Consider the following 22,790-nt stretch of genomic DNA (forward strand, 5'->3'; position numbering starts at 1 on the left):
CACACACACACACACACACACACACACACACACACACACACTCTTATAGATGCCGTGATACCCACATGTTGGAGACTCAGTCATTGGTGAAACCAAACAGGAATGGAGTGCATAGCCATGGGCCTCAGACCGGTGTTATCAGGAGAAGATAAGGAAGCTCCCTCGGTCCCATAAAGGCCGCCACACTTCCTGATGCCAGATAAATGAACGGCTATCCATCTCCATCACCAGATTCGTTATTCTTTTCCTTATCACAACACGATGTGTGACTGCAGTGTGTTTAAACAAAGACAAAGGCACTCCTCTTTGCTCTGATTTGTTTTGCTAAATAGTTTATTAAGTGTAATTATGATTACAAATAATGAGGATTTTATACTTTTCTTTATATTTACAGACATTTTAAATGGGATTTTGCTGTTTAATAGGAAGATTTGACTGTTCGTCCCTCTTTTTTAAACTCTGAAAGGACGCAGTAAACCCTCAATATGACACGTGGACGCACCTTACTTTTGTCCCGATGACGCTGCTTTGTGAACAGCAGATTCGTGTTGAAATCTTGCAGGACGGGAGCTAGTTAACGTTAGCCGTTAGGGCTGCACAGTCCTGCGGAGTTGACGGCGAACGTTAACGAAAGTTTCATTATGATGCGTTCAAGCTCTGTTCAGTAAAAATGAGTGTTCGGCGAAAGTCATTTTTAACTTTATCATGATGTGTTCAAAAGTAATCTAAGGGCCAAACTTGTTAGCTTTTATGAATTATGTTTTTCCAATTTGTGCTAAGCTAAGTGTTAGTTTAGAGTCAAATGAAGTGAAACGGAAGTTAGAGCGTCTTAAGCTTCTATTCAGCAGTGAAACAGGATATAATAGAGCGGTGTACCGATACAAGAGAGATTTAAAATAAAATCTGCATTTGATTGGACTGTTAAGAAGTGGGCGGGCTTAGAGTGTAGCATGATACGGAGCTACAGAGGAGCTCCCTTGTTGCAGTTTGATGATGGATGTCATGATATTATTGGTTGATACTATCTTACATCAGCACTCGTCATACTTTGTACGCGTGCAAAGAGTTAACAAGAAGAAAAGATGATTAGATTTTGGCATAAAAATACGAAGAAACTGATTTTTAAATAGGTGCAGAATACGACCGAGGATGTGATCTAAAAAGACATTTCATCTCGCCAGTAAACATAATTAAATGTTAATATTGTGATGATGCATTTCCTCATTGGTGTGTTCTTGTCCACAGATCATTGGACGGTGCTCATGGCCAGCTGTACGGCATCTGTCAGTGAAGACAAAACCGCGCGCTGTGTGGAGATCCTGCTATCCAGAAATGCTGATCCCAACATGGTGGACAGGTGAGGGGGGGGTGCAGATATGTTTCGGGTCAAAATGTTTATAGGACTCTCGGCACAGTATGCACTGTCACACCCCTGTTGATGTCGGCCAAATAAAAACACTCCAGACGTGAGGTGCTGGATCACATTTCCTTTGATGGTTCTCGTTAGCTGCCATGTGTTAGCATTATGCACCGCAGCTCTCTATACAGTGTGTGTGTGTGTGTTGTGTTTGGAATGTCCTGTTATGGCATGTGCATGTACAGACGGGTATCAGACAGACAGACAAACAAACACAGAGTGTGAGGGGGGGGTTAGAAGCTTGGATGGAGTCCAGTAAGAATGGTCAAAAGGTTACAGAACAAAAGTAAAATATGTAAAATGTCTTCATAACACAATGGCTTCAACAGCATTTATTATTGAAATATAATCGTTTTAATCTGGATTTTCAGATGTCATTTGACACATTGCCAAGTCCACGTTTAACCACCAGCAATCAGCTTATCCATCAAAACACATGTTTTCAGTTTAGTTTGTTTGTTTGTTTTTAATGAAAGTCGGTGGAAGGCTTTAGCATCGGCAAAGAAAGCATCCATTACATTCTAGAGCAGATCTGAATCACGGGTCTCGTTTGTTTTCACGGCCTTGGAGGAGTTATTTATGTAAAATTATACACTACCTTCCTGTGTCCTTTTAACAATCATCTTAAAGTGAATCTGCTCTCTGAAACTAATTTTCTTACCTGCAAACATGAGTTAAACGTCCAGCAACAATGTCCAGGAATCACTAATGACGGGAGCAGACAGAATAGAAACGAACAAGAACATCTGGGGAAGAACTCGGATCAACATGTACAGACACAAAATATCAGCGCAGCGACGCGTAAGTAGTAACTTTAAGCATCCGTCCGTTGAATCCACACAACATGGCGCGGCTGTAATTTTGAGAAGTTGGCAACCAATTCTTGGCCTTTGGCAACAACTTTTAACATATAAAGAAAAGGGACCGCAGGCGGCTAAATGTGCTCCCTAAAATATACACATCTGTTGCATTAGTGATGTTTAAACAGACAACGCTGCACGTGTGTGTGGGGGGGAATTAGACTTTCAACAACATCACGAATGTGCAAACCGATTCAACTGACAAAAGCATCTGTGATGATGGAAGAGTGACACTTTAAAACACACCGACGGTGCGTTTTGGGATCCATAAAGTGCAACGAGTTGATATCAAATCTGGTTCCCTGTCCTGGTGAGGAACAAGAAGAATTCCCTGTCGTGTAAAGGAATGAAGGGAGGTCGTACTTGCAGCACTTCTACCATCTGTGGATGTTTTCCGTGTCAAAGGGAGGATGCCCCCCCCCCCCCCCAGTGGCTTCCTTGTTTAGCCGTCCCTAATCCCACTGCCACTCTGTCACTGCCAGCGTGCCGTTACATGCACGGCACTCGCGGCCCGAAATCTGATTGGTTCCTTCCCAGACAAAATATTTGAAGCGAGGTAACAAGACGCAGGAGGATGCAGATAGGAGGAGGAGGAGGAGGAGGAGGAGGAGGAGGAGGAGGGGCCAACAGCTCCTAAACATCCAGAGCACAGCAAGAGGAGCATGAGGTTCATGTGGGTGCAGAGTGTAAACCTCCTCCTCCCCCTCCTCACCTCTTACGTCTGAATATCAAATCGATGATGAACACCAGCTGCTCATCCCTCCGTTGTTGTGTAAACAAGAAGTCTCTGTCGTGTCTCAAAGTCCTGCAGGAGCACGATGTGGGGTCCATTGCCTCCATGTGTCCTCCTCCTCTTTCTTATGTTCTGATCCCAACATGCTTCTCCGGGCTGCACACGCAGGAGATGAACGTGCACACGGTAGATCCAAGACGTTCGCGGGGCTTTTATACTTTTACAGATTTTGGGTTTACGTGATTCATTTCCTCGATCAGTTTACTGCATAATTCCAGTTTAGACTTCTCTTAGTTTCTGCTTTGAGACGTGAAGAAGGCCCGCGCTTTGATAAGAAGGATATCAATACTCACCATACAGCAGCTGTGTCATGTCTGTCTCTCAGCAAAATGTAAAACCTCCTACAAATAATATTGGAAACACTGAGTCAGGACCACACACGCAGGTCTAGACTTAAGACTCAGGACTCGATTTAGACTTTGAGTGTGGGGAGAGTTGACCTTTGAGATTAGAATCCCTAAAAACTTGGTGTGACTAAAATCAAAAACTTTAAAAATCGACATTGATTTGACAATATGAAAATAGAAACGATGGCCCAACTGTAACTAACTGAGGAAGCAATTTCTTTATCTCTGGTTGTATTGGGCAAAGTGGTGTATCAGCTGTCGGTCTGTTTGGGGACCGGCCAGATCTCACAGTCTGAAGGACACACACACACACACACACACACAGTATGAGAGTGACCGTGGTACTCGTCAACAGGCCTTGGGAGAATGCAGTCGTGCAGGACATGAAAGCAGAAATGACTCTAACTATCCCGTTCTGCCGGTCAAAGAGGAATCGGCTGATGGGTGGTGGGGGGGCAATAAATGAATTGTCATGACGCGTCACAGCCATCGATTCATTTGTTTGGCTTCACATGAAACATTATCGGTGGATGTCTTGTAATTCATAGACGGAGGTTCAGATTCACAGCTGTTTGACAAACATCCCCTCCGTGTGGGAGCAGAGTCAGTTCAAGTTAATGTATTGGTACAAAAGTCAACATCAATACGGACACAGCAGTCCGTCTCCACTCTCTGACTGTCGGGTCATATCACCATATACTGCGTGAGATTTGTCTGCTTCCTGGATTTACAGGATTTTTGCATTAGACGTATGTTTTTATCAGTTTGGTGAATCTGAAATGCTTTAAATGTCATTTTTAAAAAGCATACTTATACATTTTGTTATGAAATATTGCAAATACACTCTTTAAATAGTCTCTTTCCCCGACCGTCTCATGCACAAAATCTAAATCCTTACAGAGTAACTTCACACTTAACTGTGTTTTATTTAGCTATAAACTAAATGATACGACTGTACTGTGATGAAATGCATCAATGCAGCAGAATGAACACGCTCTAATGATAAAATGATGAAGTTGCAACTTGACTAGTTAACGGAGGCCAACAACTGCGAGGCCGTAATTCTAGTGCTTAAAACTACTCTACATTGTAGTTGTAAACTATGCAGTGGGTGGACATAGGCTCACTTTATTATATTACTGTGTTAAAGACCCAATCAGTTATTATTTATGGACTTTATACACAATGGTGTCTCTAAGCTGTCCTTTAAATTCCTTTCGACAACGATGTCGAGGAGTTTGGTAAGAACCGTTGCAGTTCTCTGCGTTAGTCTAACATAGTGAAACAAGTAACGTCAGCTAAGTTAGGCTAAAGACACTGTCCGCCAATTTTAGACAATCATCACCGGCCTTTGTTATCTCTGCCAGCCATTTACGTTTGTCTGAAAGTCACCAGGTAAGGTTTAAATGCCTCCTCTTTCCCTCTTGCTGTGTTGTTCTCACACACAAACGTTTTCCTGTAAAAGCTTGAAGTGGAGTGATTAATTGCCCCCCCCCCCCCCCAGTCGCCGTGTTTGAGTCCGAGGTGATAAGATACCGACGAACTGTAGCAGCTTATTTATGAACAGCCTTCTGTCAGACAGAAGCAAACACATGAAGCCAACAGAGAAGGTCAACGTTAAAACCATTTGACACGCCGGTGGCTGTTGAACGACATGTTTAAACATTCGTACCCACTACAGTAGATTGCCCTGCATGCATCTGTGTTGTTGTGCTTAAAGGAATACTCAGGAACACGGTCATGAAGTTTTTGTAGCTCGTTCCTTCACAGAAGAAACAAATCAGAATGTCCGTATAAACTTCTCCTGCAGCGTAATCCCACCTCTTTCATTATTGATCCAGAATGCTCCAAACAGTTGCTTTGTAAATAAATAGCAAAACACTACGATACGATGAGATGGTTTTGCAACACAGAAGTACTTCATGGAAGGAGAAGCTCTTAATGTGACTTTTAGTCTCCATGTGAATCGATGGTAACTGTAACTGACTCCTGTTCGTGATATTTGATCTTTATCCCGTGCGAAACTTGCTGTAAATAATAAAAAGTAAAAATTATATATTCAAGTTTTTTGGGTGCAAATTAAGAGGCTCATGTCGCTACGCAGTATGGAGACCCACTCACACCTCGGCAAGAGGTATTTGTAAATATGATCTATCTATCTATCTATCTATCTATCTATCTATCTATCTATCTATCTAGATAGATAGATAGATAGATAGATAGATAGATAGATAGATAGATAGATATAGATATGCCTGTGTTCATTATACCGGAGGGATAACGTCAGTAAATATAAATATGAACTTCACGTATCCTGAGTTTCAGACTGTTTGAAATTGTGATAAAAAAGTATTGTTATTTATTTATATAAAGATTCACAAACACATTTTGACATTTGTGTTTCATGCATTCAAGATGTTCAGTTTACTATCTGAAGACAAAGAAAAGCAACAGTTAGAAAACCTAGAACCAGAGAATTAATTAGATTTCTTAGTGTTTTTATCATATTGATTGTTTTTATGTTTCATCTATTGTATTGTTTTATCAGGGTTGAAATATGACTTCCTTCCTTTGTCCTCACAGTGGAGCTTTCTGTTGTTTTATTGCTTTGCTTCTGCAGCTTTTGTCTGTCAAAGAACTTAAATGTGCTATATAATAAATATAAATAAAGTTATTATTGTAATTAATACATGAATTGTTTTGGTTCTACTTGAATCTTTTGAGAGCAACATCTCAGGCCTACAGGTGTTACTAGTTACTCAAACGTCGTTTCTTTGCATTGTCACAGTCAATGGCTCCCTATAAAGTGATGTGTGCTGCCCCCTGGTGGTTTCTCTGTACCTTCATCATCATCACCACTCATGTCACGTCTCCGTTTTCCTCCTCTTCATCTGCTCAGGTCTCAAATGACCTGCCTGATGCTGACGGCCAGGTCCGGCTACAGTAAGGTCATCAACCTGCTGGTGTCTCACGGGGCAGACGTCAACGTCCAGGATGTCAACGGGTACTCGGTGCGTCAAACTTTATCTTCGTCAGATCTACGCTGAAGCTCTGAAATCACAAAGAAGGAATGTGTCTGAGACGTTTCACAACAAAACTCTCTTTGGACTGAAGGGTTTTAGACTTTTAGAGATCCATGATCACGTTTTATTGCCACTGATACTAATTGATGATCCAAATGGGCAGATACACATTTGTTGTTTGATTATAGCAGCTGGTCTACAAGGATCCAGACTTTCAACCGCTCTGAAGTCAGCAACCATCAAATAGTCTTCATGTTATGATAAGGACATAAAAGATTTCAAGAGATTACATGTGAACACATCATGATAACGTTATAATTTACCTGCAGCCAAAACTCATTTTCACTGAGCAGAGCCTGAAGGCATCATAATGTAACTGAACTGAACCTTCATTCGTTAGCGTTAGCGGTGCTGCTAACGTTACTAGCTCTCCTCTTGTTGGTTTAAACACTGATTGGTTGTTTACAATGAAACATTATCAGAGATCAGAGACTAGAAACGCATCCGTACGGATCGACGGCGGTCCGTTACCCCACGAACGATGAAGTCACACTGATGTTCTCCACCAGGCTCTGTCGGTGGCGGTGCAGTACGGCAGAGAGGAGGCCGTGCTGAAGCTCCTCCAGCTGGGAGCGAACAAAACTTTAAGGACCAAGGCTGGCAAGAGCCCTGCAGACCTGGCTGTGGCTTTCAAACACACACAGGTACCCGAGCTCATTCTATGATGCGTTTCAGAACAAGTGTCTGAGAAGATTCCCACTGCTGAATTAAATAGCATCCTTACGCCAGCGTCTGTTCACAGATAGTCAGGATTCTGGCGTCTCCGTCCCAGATCTCCACCGTCCAGGCCTTCAGCTCCATGGAGGAGACCCTCTCAAAGTTCTTCAAGACCAACTCTGCACCGCTACCTTCAAAGGAAAGGTAAAGACGACCCCAGACCTGCTGTCAGGGCCGCAGTTGTGCGTTTGTGTGTGTGTGTGTTTGTCGCCCTCTGTTGGATTGCCGGAGCAGCAGCAGCGCCTGTGCAGCAGGTGTTGTTGAACCATCCTTCAACCAGACGTAAACAACAATAAACCTCCTGCGTGAGTGTTTAGTCTTCTTCAGGCACAGCTGGGCCACAACCGTCAGCCAAAAGCATTGTGTTGGAGCACGTCTGGCACCCGGAATCACAGACTGACGGCTATTCTGGCTGCTTTTCTCTCGTGTTTAAAGACGTTCTAACCCCAGGAACTTATCCCACACGCTTCGAACGTCGTGAGAAGAGGGGCTCGTGTGTGAAGCTCGTTGTGTCAATAGTGAAACTGGAGCTGAGGGTGCTCTGATGTGTCTGAACTCAATGACACCCAAAGGAGACAGAGAACATAAAAACTAGAATAAGCATATTTCTCAAATTCTTTAACCAACTCTTGGAGATTGGAACATTAAAACTTGTCAACATCAGTGCAGTTTTAGTGCAATTCTAGTCCCAGCTGGATCGTACTTGAGTTCATGCTGTAAATTATAGATATTATAAGTCCTATAAATCTCTGCTCTTCAGTGTAACCAAGCTGGACGACCTCGAGCTCCTCCTACACGGCCTCGATCTCGGCTACCTCACTGACATCATGGCTGTAAGTACCTATTTTCATGCTGCAATAACATTTCATCAAACACGTACAAAGCACAAAATGTGAGAGATCTCCGATGCCAAGATCATGAGCCGAGATAACGCGCCGGTGAACCACACAGTATTACATCTATGGGTGAGATACAGCGATCCCTACAGCTGCGTTATTGGCAGAATCACATTCACATGCTTGGGAACATGTCATGAGACGACCGGTTTACATATTTTACTCATAATGGATCCAGTGTGCCGGATTGGCTCAAGCTCAGCTCAAGCCTGACATGCGAGCACTGGGTTTGATGGGTGCAGGTAGATTGTTGCCTCATGCAGGTACATCTGTTTCAGCTGCAGAAAGTTTTGATTCGGTAAACTTCACTTTACTTTTTCCCCCCCTCCTTCCCCACACACACACACACATGCACAGGAGCATGACATCACCTGGAGCTACCTGTTGACCATGGAGGAGGAGGAGGACCTGGAGAAGGTAGGTGATAACTGTAACGTCTGTTTGTCTGTCAGCTCTTCTGCTCAGTGCCAAGAGACGATGACTACTGATGACTTCTGTAGAAAGGTGGTGAGAGATTGAACTGATGATCTTTGTTCGCAGCGTATTCTGGGATCATTCGTTCAATTGTATTTCTGTAAACTTGGGAGTCCTCAAATCTGCACAAAGCGGAAAATGAGTTTGTCTGGTTTCCCACTTTTGGGCCATTACAGAGATCCAGACTAACCTTTTCATTTAGGTGCACCTAAAATATTGTTACTGTGCCTTTTGGCACCACAATAATTCTAAGCGTTACTTTTGTGCTTAAAACTTGCATTGAATACAGCCGGCGCCATCTTGGCTTTTTGCAACCGATTAATGGTTTGCTTTTTTAGAATGAGGAGTGACGTAGAGACGCCGTATACATCTCTGGTAGCGGTAGAGACCTGTCAATCACAGTAGCCCCGCCCTAAAGCATCCCCTGCTTTATGGTCTGTTTGACTCTAAATGGACCATAAGTTACTAAATGAACATCATGCTGTATTGAAGAAGACTTGAAACTAGAGATTGAGACCATAAACTCATGTTTACAATGTTTACTGACTTAATAAATCAAGAGAGAAGTAGAGTCATTTTCTCATAGACTTCTATACAACCAGAGGAGTCGCCCCCTGGTGGTCAGGAGTTGCTCCCGTGTGAAAATGGCCAAAGCCGAGTTCAAGTGCGGTCCACATGTCTGCATATATGTGAGGACGGTGTAAGAGGAGCGAGTGTGTGGTCCAGAGAGAGAGAGAGAGAGAGTGTGGATGTGCTCAGAGCAGACAGCTGTTAGCGATCGAAGCAGAGAAGTTGTCTGATATTAAATATACAGTGTCACCTCCCCGATGATGTCGGGTCTAGGCTCGGCCTTTCAGGTGTCGGGGACAGGAGTCATTGTTCTTGACAATAAAAAACAATCAACACTTTTGGATTACGGGTATGTTTTAAGGTCGGGTTGTCACTAGAGCTGCTGAATGTCAGGTGCACCGGCGTGACGAGTGAAAGTGTTTATCTAGGTCATTATTACAACGGAAATTTTGAATTGATAACAACTCTCAGAGCTTAATGTGGAATTCCAGTCCAGAAGCTCGTCAGACATGAAACAAACTTGATTGTGAACTACAGACAAACATGGAAGAACATCACACCTCTGCATCGGGTTGAATCTCAAAGCATCATGTAGCAAACAGCCAAAGAACACAGGTAAATGTATCAAGAGAAGAGATTTAAGTTGATTAATTAATAATCCGTTTGTCAGGTCGGTATCACAGACCCAGAGGACCAGCAGAAGGTGCTGAGCGCTGTGAAGCAGATGCACCTGGACAAAGTGGACTTTGACACAATCAGCCTGCCGGGAGCCGTAGAAAGCGGGTAGGGAACCACATCTCATCAGTCAAACACCGGTACTCAACACAAGACTGTCTCGGAGCGATAACCGTACAAATGTGAGTTAGTTTTAGGTGTTGACACGCATGTGAACCGCTGATTAACTGCACAGTTCAACCGTCAGTGTGAGATAATCGGCTTAGATTAAGTTAAAATATGAGATCAGGACGTCGGCATTAATACCCTCTAGTCACCAATCGCTGATCGTTTTATAAGACACGGTTCTACTCAGTGACATTATGGTGCGTTCAGGCTCTTCAGTGAAAATGAGTGAATTAAAATGTTGTCGTGATGTGTTCAGTTGTAGGCCTATAAAATGAGAACATGTAGTTGTTTGAAGTAGATGTTTTCACAGCGATGTAAAATAGAAATTAGAAACTAGTTCCAAGCAGGTTATCATACATCATTAAAACTAGCGATGACAAGATGTTTTTATCAATAAAGATATTTATAATAACTTATAATTATATGTAAACTAAAGTTTATTTTTTGATGGTTTAGACTGATTGTTGACATGATTTTTGGGACGGTTATGAATAAAAAAATATATTCTGGAGCCTCATTTACCTGCTGGTTAAACAACACAAAACAAGAAGGATCTGTATCGGTCAATATGGATCGTCGATGATCGGCAATTGGTATCAGCGGCAAAGAACCATGATCGGGATCTTTAAACGTTACATTTGCTCCTTTTTTTCCTTTGTGCTGATCTGTGACTCAGAACGTTGATACGATACCGTTTTATGATCCGTCGCTCCCTTAGACGGAGCATCACGACTGATAATCTGATCAGAGGCTTCGTTCTCTGCACCCTCTCCCTCTCCTGCAGCACAGCCCAAACATCACCGGTGGTGCCTGACAGACACTTTGTCAAAAGGTGTTTGACAGACTTTACAGTATTTGAAAATCTTAAGTTTCGGTCCGCTGGAAATAAGATGGAGATAAGCTGTCAGCTGCAAAAACAAGTATTCCACAAACACTCAAAGTTGACTATAGTAGCAAAACTTTAAACACTTGTCAGCCACACACCTTAAACCCTCCCCCGCATCCAGCCCTCCTCCATCTCCCCGTAATGCTCCATCTGTCCTCCTCCACTGGAAGTCGTCCATCAGCCCCGTGAGCATCTCGCTGTCTGTGCTCCATACCCTCCCCCCCCATCTCCGTAGCCGAGCCCCCGAGCCGCGTCCTAATGGTTTAAGCGGAGCCGTAATGATTTGTAAGGTGAGAGGAGATGGGAGAGTTGCACCGGGGCGAAGGAGAGCCAGCGGCAGGGGCCAAACAAAGCCGTCGCACCGCACCCCATCACTTCATGAATGCTCTGCAGAGCTGCAGCCGGATGAGACACGGTCAGAGAGAGAGAGAGAGAGAGAGAGAGAGAGAGGACGGTTAATGAGAGGGATGGATGTCTTCATCAGAGCCAGAAACCTCCTAAAGAGCTCCTTCAGGGTCCTGGTTTTTCACACTCGAAAATAGTAGGAAATTAGTCTTAAAAACATTTTCTTGACACGTCGGTGACCTGTGGGGAAATACATGAAGGCCTGGAGTAATTGTTGCAATGAAATGTGACTTACTAATGCAGTCAGAAATGTATTTATTGAAGACTATAATGACCTGCAATGTGCAGAAACAGAAACATCTGTCCGGTCATTGTTAAAATGCCACTTTGCAGCAATTCAACGCTGCATGTTTCCTGAATCCCAGAGCAAGTCCAAAGCCTGCTCGTGAGGACGGAAACCCCAAAAGCTTAAAGCTAAAGACGTAGCTGAGTATCAACAGACGGGCCCAACACGGTGCAGCTTTGCAGCGCCCGTAGAAGCAGAAAGCAGGGTGCTGGAGGAGTTTATGGAGGTCATGAAGACGGACTTCTGTTTGATCTCAAAGACGTCAGGCGACTCAGTCAAGGGCCTTGACCGGGGACATTTTGGGAGGTGGAAGAGGCAACATTAGGAGCTCCTGACTCCAACTGCCATGTGGCAGAGAGGATGCTTTTGTTTATTCATCGCGATCATGATTTAGGCTTTCTGAAATTACATGAACGTGATCGACTGCGATATTGGCGTTTTTAAAATGCTGCGCTCAAACATAAAAGCCTCTGCTGCTGCTGCTGCTGCTGCGTATCAAATCAGGAGCTTCCTAAATTAACAGCCAGCCATCAGGGGGACGATCCAAATGGTTTGGCTTCACTTTTCGCCGGAGGTGTCACGAGGTTGCCCACGCACACCACCGCGGCAGTCTGTGGAACAACTTCACCGAGCGTTACGAACACAGTCCAGAGTAGAAGAGTGATGAACTGTATGTTCTTCGCTTTAGCAGAGAGCAGAAAGATGATATTTTTGTTGACGCAAAGATTTGTACATTAGAAGGATTGTAACGTGGATCAGTGCTCTGTTGATTTAATGTTGGATGAAATGTGTTCTAAGAGATGCACTGTGAATAAAGAACAGTCTTATTTTAGAGGCAAAGGTTTGAACATTAGCAAGAGTGTAGCACAACGTGAAAGCAGTGCTAAGTCCCTAAAATCAAAGAATAATCGTGCTAAACAATCGTGCTAACCTCCAAAAGAAAGTGAAAGTAAATGTGCATCACTCTCCTCAGCAGCTGCCACTGAGCAAGGCACTTGCTGCTGGAAACGAGCAGGTATTTCCCCGTATATCAAAAGACATAAAAAATGCTCGCAACAAAGCGGCATCCTCCGCGAGCATTCCCACATCACGTAACGTCCTCCGATCCCTTCAGCAAATCTTCCCACCAGGGGCCCATCATCACTCTCCGCTGCCTAGATAAACTAACAGCAGCTCCGGCTGACTGACAGTGTTTACTCGGCCCTCTGACAGAGTGTGAGGAGGGCCGTGGCGGCTGGCTGCCCGGTTCCCCCTCACCGAGGGAAATGTACCATTAAGATAAGGGCTATCAATATCCCACCGGACCAGGGGATGGGAAGAGAGAGGCTGATGAATATAAATAACTATCAGCACAGGGAGGGTGACGGGGGGGGGGGGGGGCTCGGCCACCTGCTCAGTTTTCTATAGTTTGGACCAAACTTGGTGTTAACATTCTCCGTGCATTCCCTCGGAGACCACCTCACCAAACGATCCATCTGTCTGCCCCGTCACCGCCGGGCATCTTCAGCAGGCTTCGCCTCATTTTCTCTTAATGTCGGACGTCGTCTAAAAGCTCCAACAGAGTTTTCTGGACACCTAAAAGAAAAGGAGCGAGTGTGAATACATCTTAAAAGAATACATCTTAAAAAAATGATTATTTTATGCGTTGTCGTTTGTTAAATCAGATATATACGATGCTCATGTTTTGCAGGAGTGAGGAGCTGCATAACTTCCTGGTCAGCGTGAGGCATCAGTGCTGCTACCTGACGGAGACCATCCAGGACGTCATCGGACGCTTTCCTCACCATGCCTCTCAGGTCCGTTCGTCTGTCTGTGGTGTCGTGCTGCTTTAAGGTTTACCGTTCAGGTGTCGACGCACGTAGAGACGCCGTGTACGTCTCTGGTAGAGAGTCAGGAGAGAGAATTTCCGCAGAACCGGAGGTTTCCGCCTGGATGAGACCGGCTACCTTATACGAGTGCATCAGTTACTTTGTTACCAGCTATATATATATTTACAGATTAGACCTTTTTGTCTCCGTCTCTCTGGTCCTCCGTGTAGCTCGTCTTCTCACTGGACCCCAAAGGGGAGGCCCAGGCCGTCTGCAACCAGCTGGTGGTCCAGACCAAAGACCTGCAGAAGGAAGTTAACTGCCTCCGCAATCTGCTATGCCAGGTGAACATACACACACACACACATTGCTGAGCTCATACTTTTCTTAATTTTAAAGCCGACATCTGTAATCTTATTGTATTGTAAATTGCTAAAATGGTCGTAAAAAGCACAAAAACACATCACAACACGTTTGAACGTATTGAAGAAGACTTGAAACTAGAGATTGAGACCATAAACTCATGTTTACAATGTTTACTGAGGTAATAAATCAAGAGAGAAGTAGAGTCATTTTCTCATAGACTTCTATACAACCAGAGGAGTCGCCCCCTGGTGGACACTAGAGAGAATGCAGCTGTAAGACATGAAGCTTTGACTTTTTGTAACCGTCAACATAGATACTGATATATATATATACTGAGTGTATATATATATATATATATATATATACACATATATCTGTGATAAACTGAAAGTAGCTGATCAATCGCGTCCATCTAGATTCCTTTGTTACACTCTTCCTCTTACTACTGAGGATTAAATGCAACAGGAACAGAACATGATGTGTGTTTGAGTTAGATGTTGGTGCTTATATATGAATTCTGGCGAGCTCCAACAGGTATGTGCGGGAGTGCTTGCATGTGTGCACCTGACTCTGTGAGTGTGTGTGTGTGTGTGTGTGTCTGTGTGTTTGCATTTGTATTCCAAGAGGAGAAAGTCGTTCCTGACAGGGCAGAATCCTCACAGCCCATAAGTCAGCACCGCTGTGACATTGACCTGTCAGCACACAGACGATGAGGCGGAGAGATGAGGGGGCCGATGGGAAGGCGAGGGGGGCGCAGGTTGGCGGGGTGAGGGAGTTTAAGAGGGGATAAACGGAGCGGCTGGGGCAGCAGATGGAGGTAGGTGTGTGTGTGTGTGTGTGTGTGTGTGTGTGAGTGTGAGAGAGAGAGAGAGAGATAGCGTTAGTTGGGAGGGGGGGGGGTTCCCTCGGTTGTGTCAGACAAGAATCTGACGGCCAACGGAGCACATTTGGACCCACTGGCTCTCAGCCCGAGGACCATAAACACACATTTCAATATTGGATGTGCATTCATGGAGGAGTGAAACATGACAGAATGAGAGACGCACTTGTTGCTATTTTCTTGGCCAATTAAAATATATCAGATTTTCATCCTGAAAAATACTTTCCCAAGTTAACTGTCGAAATATGTCTAAAGATTAAACTCTTTACTTTGTTATTGTCATCTAAAGTGGTTATTTGTATAAAAAGCACACTATTGAAATGACATGGAATAAATGATGTATTTCTTGTGATAGAAAACAACTCTTGGCATTTTGATTATATATTATAAGCTGCTTATAGAGCATTTAGTGGCATCTAGTGGTGAGGTAGCAGATTGCATCCGACTGAACGCCCGTCTGCTCACGTCTCCCTTTCCAAGCGTGTCGGAGCATCCGTAATGCTAAATGCATCTACTTCCAGCGACGCTTCAGCGGATTAAAGATTAAAAGAATATCGTTTTTTGATTTGGTATCCATGCTGCGTTCATGTGCCGTGGGAATAACGCCTTTCCTAGCATTTACCACAAGAACAGCCTTGTTGGTGAATTCAGGAAGTCTGAATTTCCCCGAGTCATGTTTACTGGAAGCTGAACTCGTCAAACGTTCTCTCGTGAGAGACCGAGACCCGGCTCGATGAATCCTTGAGGATTTGGCACAGGAAGTTTGGGTGACTCAGGTTTTTCTGTGGTGGTGCGACGGGACCAGACATGCCCGTGTGATTCCCACCACAACACTAACTGAGCTGAAATTTCCCACCCAGTCTGACCAGTTAACTGTCATAATCCAGACTGGATTAGGTTTGAATGACCCCTTCTACTTCCTGCATGAGGGCCACCTCACTCTGACCGCAGGACTCTGTATGCGTTTCTCATGTGAACCTCTCCTCCTCTTCCTCTTCCTCCTCCTCCTCCCTTAGATGGACCAGGCCAGAGATTGCTGCCAGCTTCCTCAACCTGGTTCCCGCAACCGGAGGACGCGGTTGACTCTGACCGGAGTCGCACTGAGCGCGCTCGGAGCCACTTTCTTCCTGCTCCTCTGCAAAGCAGCCAGCGGGAAGGTTAACCTGCCGATGTGCAGGAACTCGTGTTAATCAGTTAGTTTGATAAAATCATCAGAATATTTTGTTATTGATGATATATTGGATTATGGAAGAACTGATATGTTTTAGGACGAAGTTTGAGAAGACGGCACTTTTTATTTCTGCTGCTGTAAAACTTTTCGTCCGTCTTGTCTTTGAGTTTAGTTCAGAATACTTTTTATGTTTTAAGGGTTTAAGCGAATATTAAAGTTTCTAATTTCTTGCAATTTAAGATGTTTTCAGTGCCTGCAAAATCAAATAGAACTTAATTTATAGACAAACAAAACCCAGAAAAATAAACTCTTGATTGATTGTGAGTCGTCTTAATCCTCAAAGAGCATCTGGCTCAGGTGACTTACTGCTTCATACTTCATTTAGTTAGTCAGTGTCTTCATGACCTGACTTCACAGTGAAGTGAAATATTATTTCTCTTCATTAAATAAGGAGTGGAACACAGTGATCTGCTGTAAAGGGATTTGGTCCAGAAGTGCACAAATTACTCCAATTACATTTGATTTCTATTACGGACTTATTACAACTGCTGCTGCTGCTGCAACAACAAAGTCGAGTTCAATGGGCTGAGAAGAGCAGAAAGAGAGAACTCCTGAATCTACTTGTTTTATGGTTTTCTTCCACGGGGATCACAGGGAGAAAAAGAAAATCCAATTTGCCCATTAATCTCATGTGGTCAGGGTCTCCTGGACCTCCAGATCCACCAGGGCCAGATCAAAGATGCAGAAAATGCCGTGTGACAGTGGTGCAGACTTCAAAAAGACTGCGGGAGATAATCCAATTGAAACGGACACATCACCTTTAGGCGCTGCTTTGGGAGAACCGGTGTGTGATTTCCATGTTCCTTTTTTTTTAACCATCATTCCTGAGTTATTAGTCCGATCGAGTGATGGTTTGTATAAGGCTGTAAAATAACAATGCGTCATGCTTTGGAGATCAAAAATATTTGGCACTTGTGCGTCAGTTGGTTATGGCAACCAAGGAAGTCCACTTTTTGTTTTTAGGCCTCAATGCGCAAAAATACGTGACCGAATATAATAAGAAACAAGATACTTGAAGGCCCACAAACTGTGTTTAGGAAGAAGTGATTATGAGATGTAGGTGTATAGGTTGATGACAAATTATTCATAATTCATATAAAAGTATGTTCTTAAAAAGATGAGATTTATTGTGCGTAAAAGCGTCGTCTTTCGGCTCCATTCTGTCACCATCTACGCTGATATGCGCGCTTTTTTGTTTGCTGCCTGACTGACATTGGCTGAGAACGTGCTCCTCTCCCCTGAACGCGTCGGTGCAGTTTGAGTGAAGCGCCCCCATCCCGCGTGGACCGCATCTCAGCGGCGCGGCGGAGCTCCGGTCTGGACGCGGGCCAAAGCCTGTCTGGTGTCAAACCAGCCTGAACAGATACTCTCAGACATTTCATTTCTTCACCTCATTCCTGAGACGGGACTCTGCCCACCCCTCGTGTAAAGCAATTTAAACCTGATAGCCCATCATCTCCACTGAAAATATTTGCCAGACTATTAAGAGCTTCACTTTCCTTTTTCCTTTTTTTCCCCTCGCCGGCGCGCAACCGAGTCATGGCTTTTACGCGCAGACCTCCGTCCTCCGACTGTGTGATGATACATTTTTTTATCCAAGCTTGATTTTTTTTCTTTTTCTTCGGAGATTCAACAAGTTGTGACTTCTCCTAATGTTTTATATTTCTGTCTTTCATTCGTGGGGATGCTCCGTCCTGATCCATAAAAGGACCGACGTTTGGTTAATATGAACTTATTGCCGAGTGGAATATGTTTTTATTTATCTGTAGCAGTCTGCTGGATGACGGCCGAGGTCGATGCGTCCTGGTGGTGAGTACCGTGAGTTTTTCTTTATTATTACGTCTTCAATGCAACCTGCAAAAGCCCACGCGCTGCATGCATGGCTTTCTTACTGACACGTTTTAGCGCAAAATGCGGTTAAACGTTGTTTAAATGAATAAAATGGGATTTGTATTGTTTCTCTCCTCTTTGTGATTATTATATTTTTAATATGTAGGCCTTAAAGTCTTGATTGGGTGAATTGATTTTCATGACTTGACGTTTGAGTCTGAATATTTGGACAGATCCGTTTACAGGATGAAGTCATTTGATTTGATTTCTCTTTATTTGCTGACTTCGTTTTTTCGCAAAGGTTCTGTTTCCATTTTTCCAAACTTCACAGCGCCTGTGATACCGAGAGGCTGTTTGCACAGATACGTTTCCTTAATTTCTTTCTCTCTGGCTGCTCTCTGGTCTTTCTCCAGCCTGCGAGTGTTCAAATTCCCTGCATGTCTGTCGTCACCTTGTTCTGCAGGTACATGGGAGTGTGGACTTGTTAGGAGTGATTTCAACACAAAGCTGCTCAAGAAGACACCTTTTTGTTTCGTCACTTCGTTATCTTTTTACTATTTCTGACTGTCTTCTTTATTCAACATGTTCTTGAAGTTCTGTCTTTTAGATAATTGAGAGAACTCAGATTGTGTTCTAACATTGTGTCCCCCCCCCATCTCACACTTTCCCTTCTTTGATCAATACTTTAAAAAGTCTTCCCCCAGATGTTCACACGTCCGACTCTCTCTGTCCGTCTGCAGGTACATGGGCACGCTGGGCTCCCAGGTGATGTGCGACAACATTCCCGGTCTGGTGAACAAGCAGCGCCAGCTGTGCCGCCAGCACCCCAAGGTGATGCAGGCCATCGGCGCCGGGATGAAGGACTGGATCTCCGAGTGCCAGCACCAATTCCGCAACCACCGCTGGAACTGCAACACCACGGCCAGAGACCACAACCTGTTCGGACGCCTGCTGCTGCGCAGTGAGTGGAGGAGGAGACTGACTTTACTTTAGCCTTTAAAAAGCATCTTATGCTAAATGAGGTTTTAAAATATCTTTAAGATTTAGAACAGCAGGGAGAGACTGACTGAACATAAACCCCCATGTTCACCCTGCCTGCTGAAGTGTCCTTGAGCAAGTCACTGAGCCTCAGGGGGAAGAGAACGTTTAAACAGGTTTTGAGGGATTTAAATTGAGCGTCACATCAATCAGTTTATTTTTCTGTAAGCTGTTAAAGTTCAGTTACTTCATGTCCGTCCTAGACCTAACCAAGTAGTTTTGTTGCCAAGTTGTTTCCTGTGAAGACGGAAGTTTATTTTGAAAATACTGGATCCATCTAACGAGCAGGGAGTTGACACATGTTGCTGGACTTTTCACATGAACCGTTGTCTTTAAAACTTACAAGACTTTGTTGTAGGAAAACAACAATTATTTGACTTCGTAACATATGACTACTTAAGTACATAAATAATCAGCGTATCAGTATATATCTGGATCTTTTTAGAGACATAACGTTAGGCCGTATTGCTCAGCTCTCAGCAGTGAAGTGAATAAGATGCAGTCATGACATGATGAGTTCAGGGAACTCAAACAGGACCAGGAACATAAAGTTGGATTGTCTGCACCAGTATCTGCTGGATTGTGTTACAGCACACTGATCTGTGAACAGCAACAAACATGTTGTCTCAATTAAACGCCGACAAACTTAAACAACCGGTTGGTTTTTTTAAAGTGTTGATTTACTGTGACACCGAGGATTTCCTCCTTTTCTTTCTCTCCACAGAAGGTTGGTTGGATCGCATTCCACACCTCGTCTCACTTTACATCTGTACATTTATCACGTCGGTGCAGCCGACTGGTTTCTCCGTTAGTCTGATCTCATGTGTAGGGTGGGGGGGCATGCTCCTCAGTACTTTGTTGTAGTAATATTATGACGTCTGGTACTCAGATTTAGTGCTAAAAAGACTTGTTGGTGGAAGAAAGATGTATCTGGAACACTTTTCTTTCTTTCTTTTAGTCTTATTTATACTCCACAAGTGATACTTATGTTACCAAGTTTGAGCAGAAGGGCAACACATTTTAGTAGTATTTGTATTTCATAACAGTACATACAGTAACGGTATCAATGCTGAATTCATCTTGTCAGATTACAGATATAATATTGTCAGCCCCAGTTAAAAATCACTCTTCTGAAACAATGGGAAAAGATTTGTAGTTGCAGTTAAAGATCACTTAACTTGTACTTTGTGTTTTTATTTAATCTTTATTAAATTTACCAGAATTAGCAACAGTTTTGATAATTGATTTATGGAGCAAAGCAAGTCATTTATCAAGCAAGAATACTGTATGAATACCATCAGAAGTAAAAACACTGAACTGTTTCAACTCCTTTACTTTTATTTCATGTCTTTGGGTTTTCGATTGTTCGTCGTACAAAACAAACAATCTTTAGGACTTTTTTCCCTATTTTCTTAGATTTTATAGATGAAAATTGAAAAAAGAATCCACAGATTATTCAGTAATGACAATAATTGTTTACGTTCGATCCACTTCAAATACGGTCTCGGGTGTCTAATTACTCTCCACTCAGCTCGTTGAAATGATAAATAGTCATTTAGGTTTTTTTATTCCCACCACTTTGAAGATCCACGTCGGGTCTCTAGCACTGTTTGTCTTCTCTGCAGAAGAAGAGACTGATTGAGCAACAGACGACGCTCAACATGTATTTTCTGGGGGAGTGTGTGTAGTTGAGAATAGATGTTATATGAAGAGTGTGACGACGACAGTAATGACTCGGCAGCATCAAGGATCTACATTATTAAGCAGCCTGTGACAGATGTTTGCCACTAAAACATAATCTTTTATGTTTTTATTGCCAGTGGAGGATCATCAGGATGCGGCGGCCTGATGTTCCTCTCCCATGCCCTGAGATTTAACCCGCGAGGCGGATCCTTCGACTTAGTCCGTTTCATGTGGGGGGGGGGGGGCTCTAATCAGCCGTGTGGTATTCGGACCTCCCAGCCGGGCCCGGCCGTGTCACACAGCATTATGGCGGCGCACCGAGGCCCCCGTCAGAAGCTCCTTACTGTCAATGTCAGCCGGCTAATTTCAAACAATTACACAGGTTTTTAAAGTTTTCCTCTCTGGTGTCGTGTTCTCTCAGCGTTCTCCTCGTTAACCTCGTTAACCTCGTTAGCCTCGCTCAACTAAGCTCACTGAGACAGTGAGATCACTGCATGTGTGTGTGTGTGTGTGTGTGTGTTGTAGTTATTTAATACTTGTGCTGATACGATACCTTGAGTTTCTACTCTGATGCCAAAACTGTCAAATGGTAGATTAGTTTTGACAACAGCAGCTTTACGAGAACTTTGCCAAAGCAAGCGAGTCTTTAACTGGTAAACTATCTGATCTGATTTGCTTGAAACTTGACTTCCTAACGACACAAATGATTTTTTATAACTTTGCTCTTTTATCATTAATGCAAAATGTGTTTCAAATAAATCACCTTCTTCTGTGCATGAAATCTAGACTTGCCTTTTCTTGCTTCCTTCTTCACACACGTTGCGTCGTCTCCCCTTCAGGCAGCCGCGAGGTGGCCTTCATGTACGCCATCTCCTCGGCCGGCGTGGTTTACACGTTGGCGCGCGCCTGCAGCCAAGGCGAGCTGGACTCCTGCTCCTGCGACCCCAAGAAGAAGGGCTCGTCCCGGGACGCCAAGGGCTCGTTTGACTGGGGCGGCTGCAGCGACCACGTGGAGCACGCCATGCGCTTCAGCCAGGGCTTCGTGGACGCCAAGGAGAGGAAGGAGAGGGACGCCCGGGCGCTCATGAACCTGCACAACAACCGAGCCGGCAGGAAGGTGAGGAGGCACTCGTCATCTAAAACACCTGCAGCAAGAAACCAATCTTTGATCCAAAACTGAGCTACTTTGTTTTGAATGAGGAGAAAGTTGAGTTCCTGTTGGAGTTCATCACCAAACAATCTTCTCTTAACGTCTCTTCCTGTTCCCTCTCCTCTCCAGGCGGTGAAGCGCTTCATGACTCTGGAGTGTAAATGTCACGGCGTCAGCGGGTCGTGCAGCGTGCGGACCTGCTGGCTCGCCATGGCCGACTTCAGACGCACCGGCGACCACCTCCGCAAGAGGTACAACGGCGCCGTGCAGGTGGCCGTCAACCAGTACGGCACCGGGTTCACCGCCGCGCACGCGCACTTCAAACGGCCCAGCAAGAACGACCTGGTGTACTCGGAGGACTCGCCGGACTACTGCATACGGGACCACGAGTCAGGTAAACGCCCGCCGACCTTTACGGAACCACGGGGAGCGGATGAGTCGACGAATGATTCAGATTAAAGTTTAAACTCTCCAGTGAGCACATCAGGCAACATCTGGGAAGTCTGTTTTTTTGTCAATGAAGTCTAAACGTACACTTAAACTAAAGATGATTTTTTTAGGTGGATCATCTTCCAGTGTTTGTTTAGTGCCGGATCGTTTTCACAGAGAGCCTGAAAGTTACAGTTTAGGGTGGAGCGGATATTTTACACACTCAGATTGGACTTTAAAAAATACTTCATGCTTCTGTTTCATGAGGGAATCAAGAGCGGTTGTGTCTCCTGTTCGTCAGAGACAGTCTGCATTAAGTTGAACAGTGCTGGTTGGTGACACCGTGTTTTTTAAGGTTCAGTTCACAATTAATGTCTCCAGCGTCAAGACGTGGATTCTTATCAGCAGATTCTAAACGACGAGTGTGTGTTTGTGGAACTAAGGAGGCAGTGAGTTCTTCTCGGTGTTACTGCTGCACTTTAGGAACCATCTTCACGTATTTGAAGTGATTAAACTCCCGAGTAAAGAAAGTAGATCTTGAGGTAATTCTGCAGCTCCAGTGTCCTCCTGCCCGTCACGCTATCTTTAAGGAAAACATCAGACTGAGAATCTATGTGGATGATTCTGTAGTTTGTTTTTTGTGAAATCTGTGTTTGTGAGAAGGAAACGTGTGTGTGTGTGTGTGTGTGTGTGTGTGTGTGTGTGTGTGTGTCCAGTGATTTATAGTGATCTGTGGTGCTCTAAGGTTTCAGTCCACAGAAGTGTGTAATGGGTCTTAAACTGGCCGACACCCGATCG

The 22,790-nt window shown here is 44.1% G+C and overlaps 2 protein-coding genes across 2 annotated transcripts; both read left to right on the top strand.

Annotated features, from left to right (window-relative positions):
• Positions 1 to 517: 517 nt before the first annotated feature.
• asz1 (ankyrin repeat, SAM and basic leucine zipper domain containing 1) lies at positions 518 to 16,088 on the top strand. The gene is made up of 11 exons (XM_031857047.1): positions 518 to 530; positions 1,246 to 1,357; positions 6,317 to 6,428; positions 7,010 to 7,144; positions 7,243 to 7,361; positions 7,978 to 8,050; positions 8,471 to 8,530; positions 9,828 to 9,940; positions 13,268 to 13,373; positions 13,616 to 13,729; positions 15,648 to 16,088. Exons 1-11 carry the CDS (start codon positions 518 to 520, stop codon positions 15,819 to 15,821), a joined length of 1,131 nt encoding a protein of 376 aa, XP_031712907.1. The 3' UTR covers positions 15,822 to 16,088.
• A 1,500-nt stretch (positions 16,089 to 17,588) lies between these two features.
• Positions 17,589 to 22,022, top strand: wnt2 (wingless-type MMTV integration site family member 2). The gene is made up of 4 exons (XM_031857062.1): positions 17,589 to 17,671; positions 18,433 to 18,653; positions 21,253 to 21,530; positions 21,693 to 22,022. The coding sequence occupies exons 1-4, from the start codon at positions 17,589 to 17,591 to the stop codon at positions 22,020 to 22,022; spliced, it is 912 nt and encodes a 303-aa protein (XP_031712922.1).
• Positions 22,023 to 22,790: the final 768 nt, after the last annotated feature.

This window comes from Anarrhichthys ocellatus, unplaced genomic scaffold (genome assembly GCF_004355925.1).
Source record: "Anarrhichthys ocellatus isolate YVR2014 unplaced genomic scaffold, GSC_Weel_1.0 scaffold2, whole genome shotgun sequence".
NCBI lineage: Eukaryota > Metazoa > Chordata > Actinopteri > Perciformes > Anarhichadidae > Anarrhichthys > Anarrhichthys ocellatus.

Excerpts from the sequence above, each read along its gene's own strand:
- asz1 (XM_031857047.1), top strand. Across the intron at positions 1,358-6,316 it reads GATCCCAACATGGTGGACAG|GTCTCAAATGACCTGCCTGA; the intron begins GTGAGGGGGGGG and ends TCATCTGCTCAG. Across the intron at positions 7,362-7,977 it reads CCGCTACCTTCAAAGGAAAG|TGTAACCAAGCTGGACGACC; the intron begins GTAAAGACGACC and ends TCTGCTCTTCAG.
- wnt2 (XM_031857062.1), top strand. The coding sequence starts at position 17,589 with ATGAACTTATTGCCGAGTGGAATATGTTTTTATTTATCTGTAGCAGTC. Across the intron at positions 18,654-21,252 it reads CGGACGCCTGCTGCTGCGCA|GCAGCCGCGAGGTGGCCTTC; the intron begins GTGAGTGGAGGA and ends TCTCCCCTTCAG. Across the intron at positions 21,531-21,692 it reads ACAACCGAGCCGGCAGGAAG|GCGGTGAAGCGCTTCATGAC; the intron begins GTGAGGAGGCAC and ends TCTCCTCTCCAG.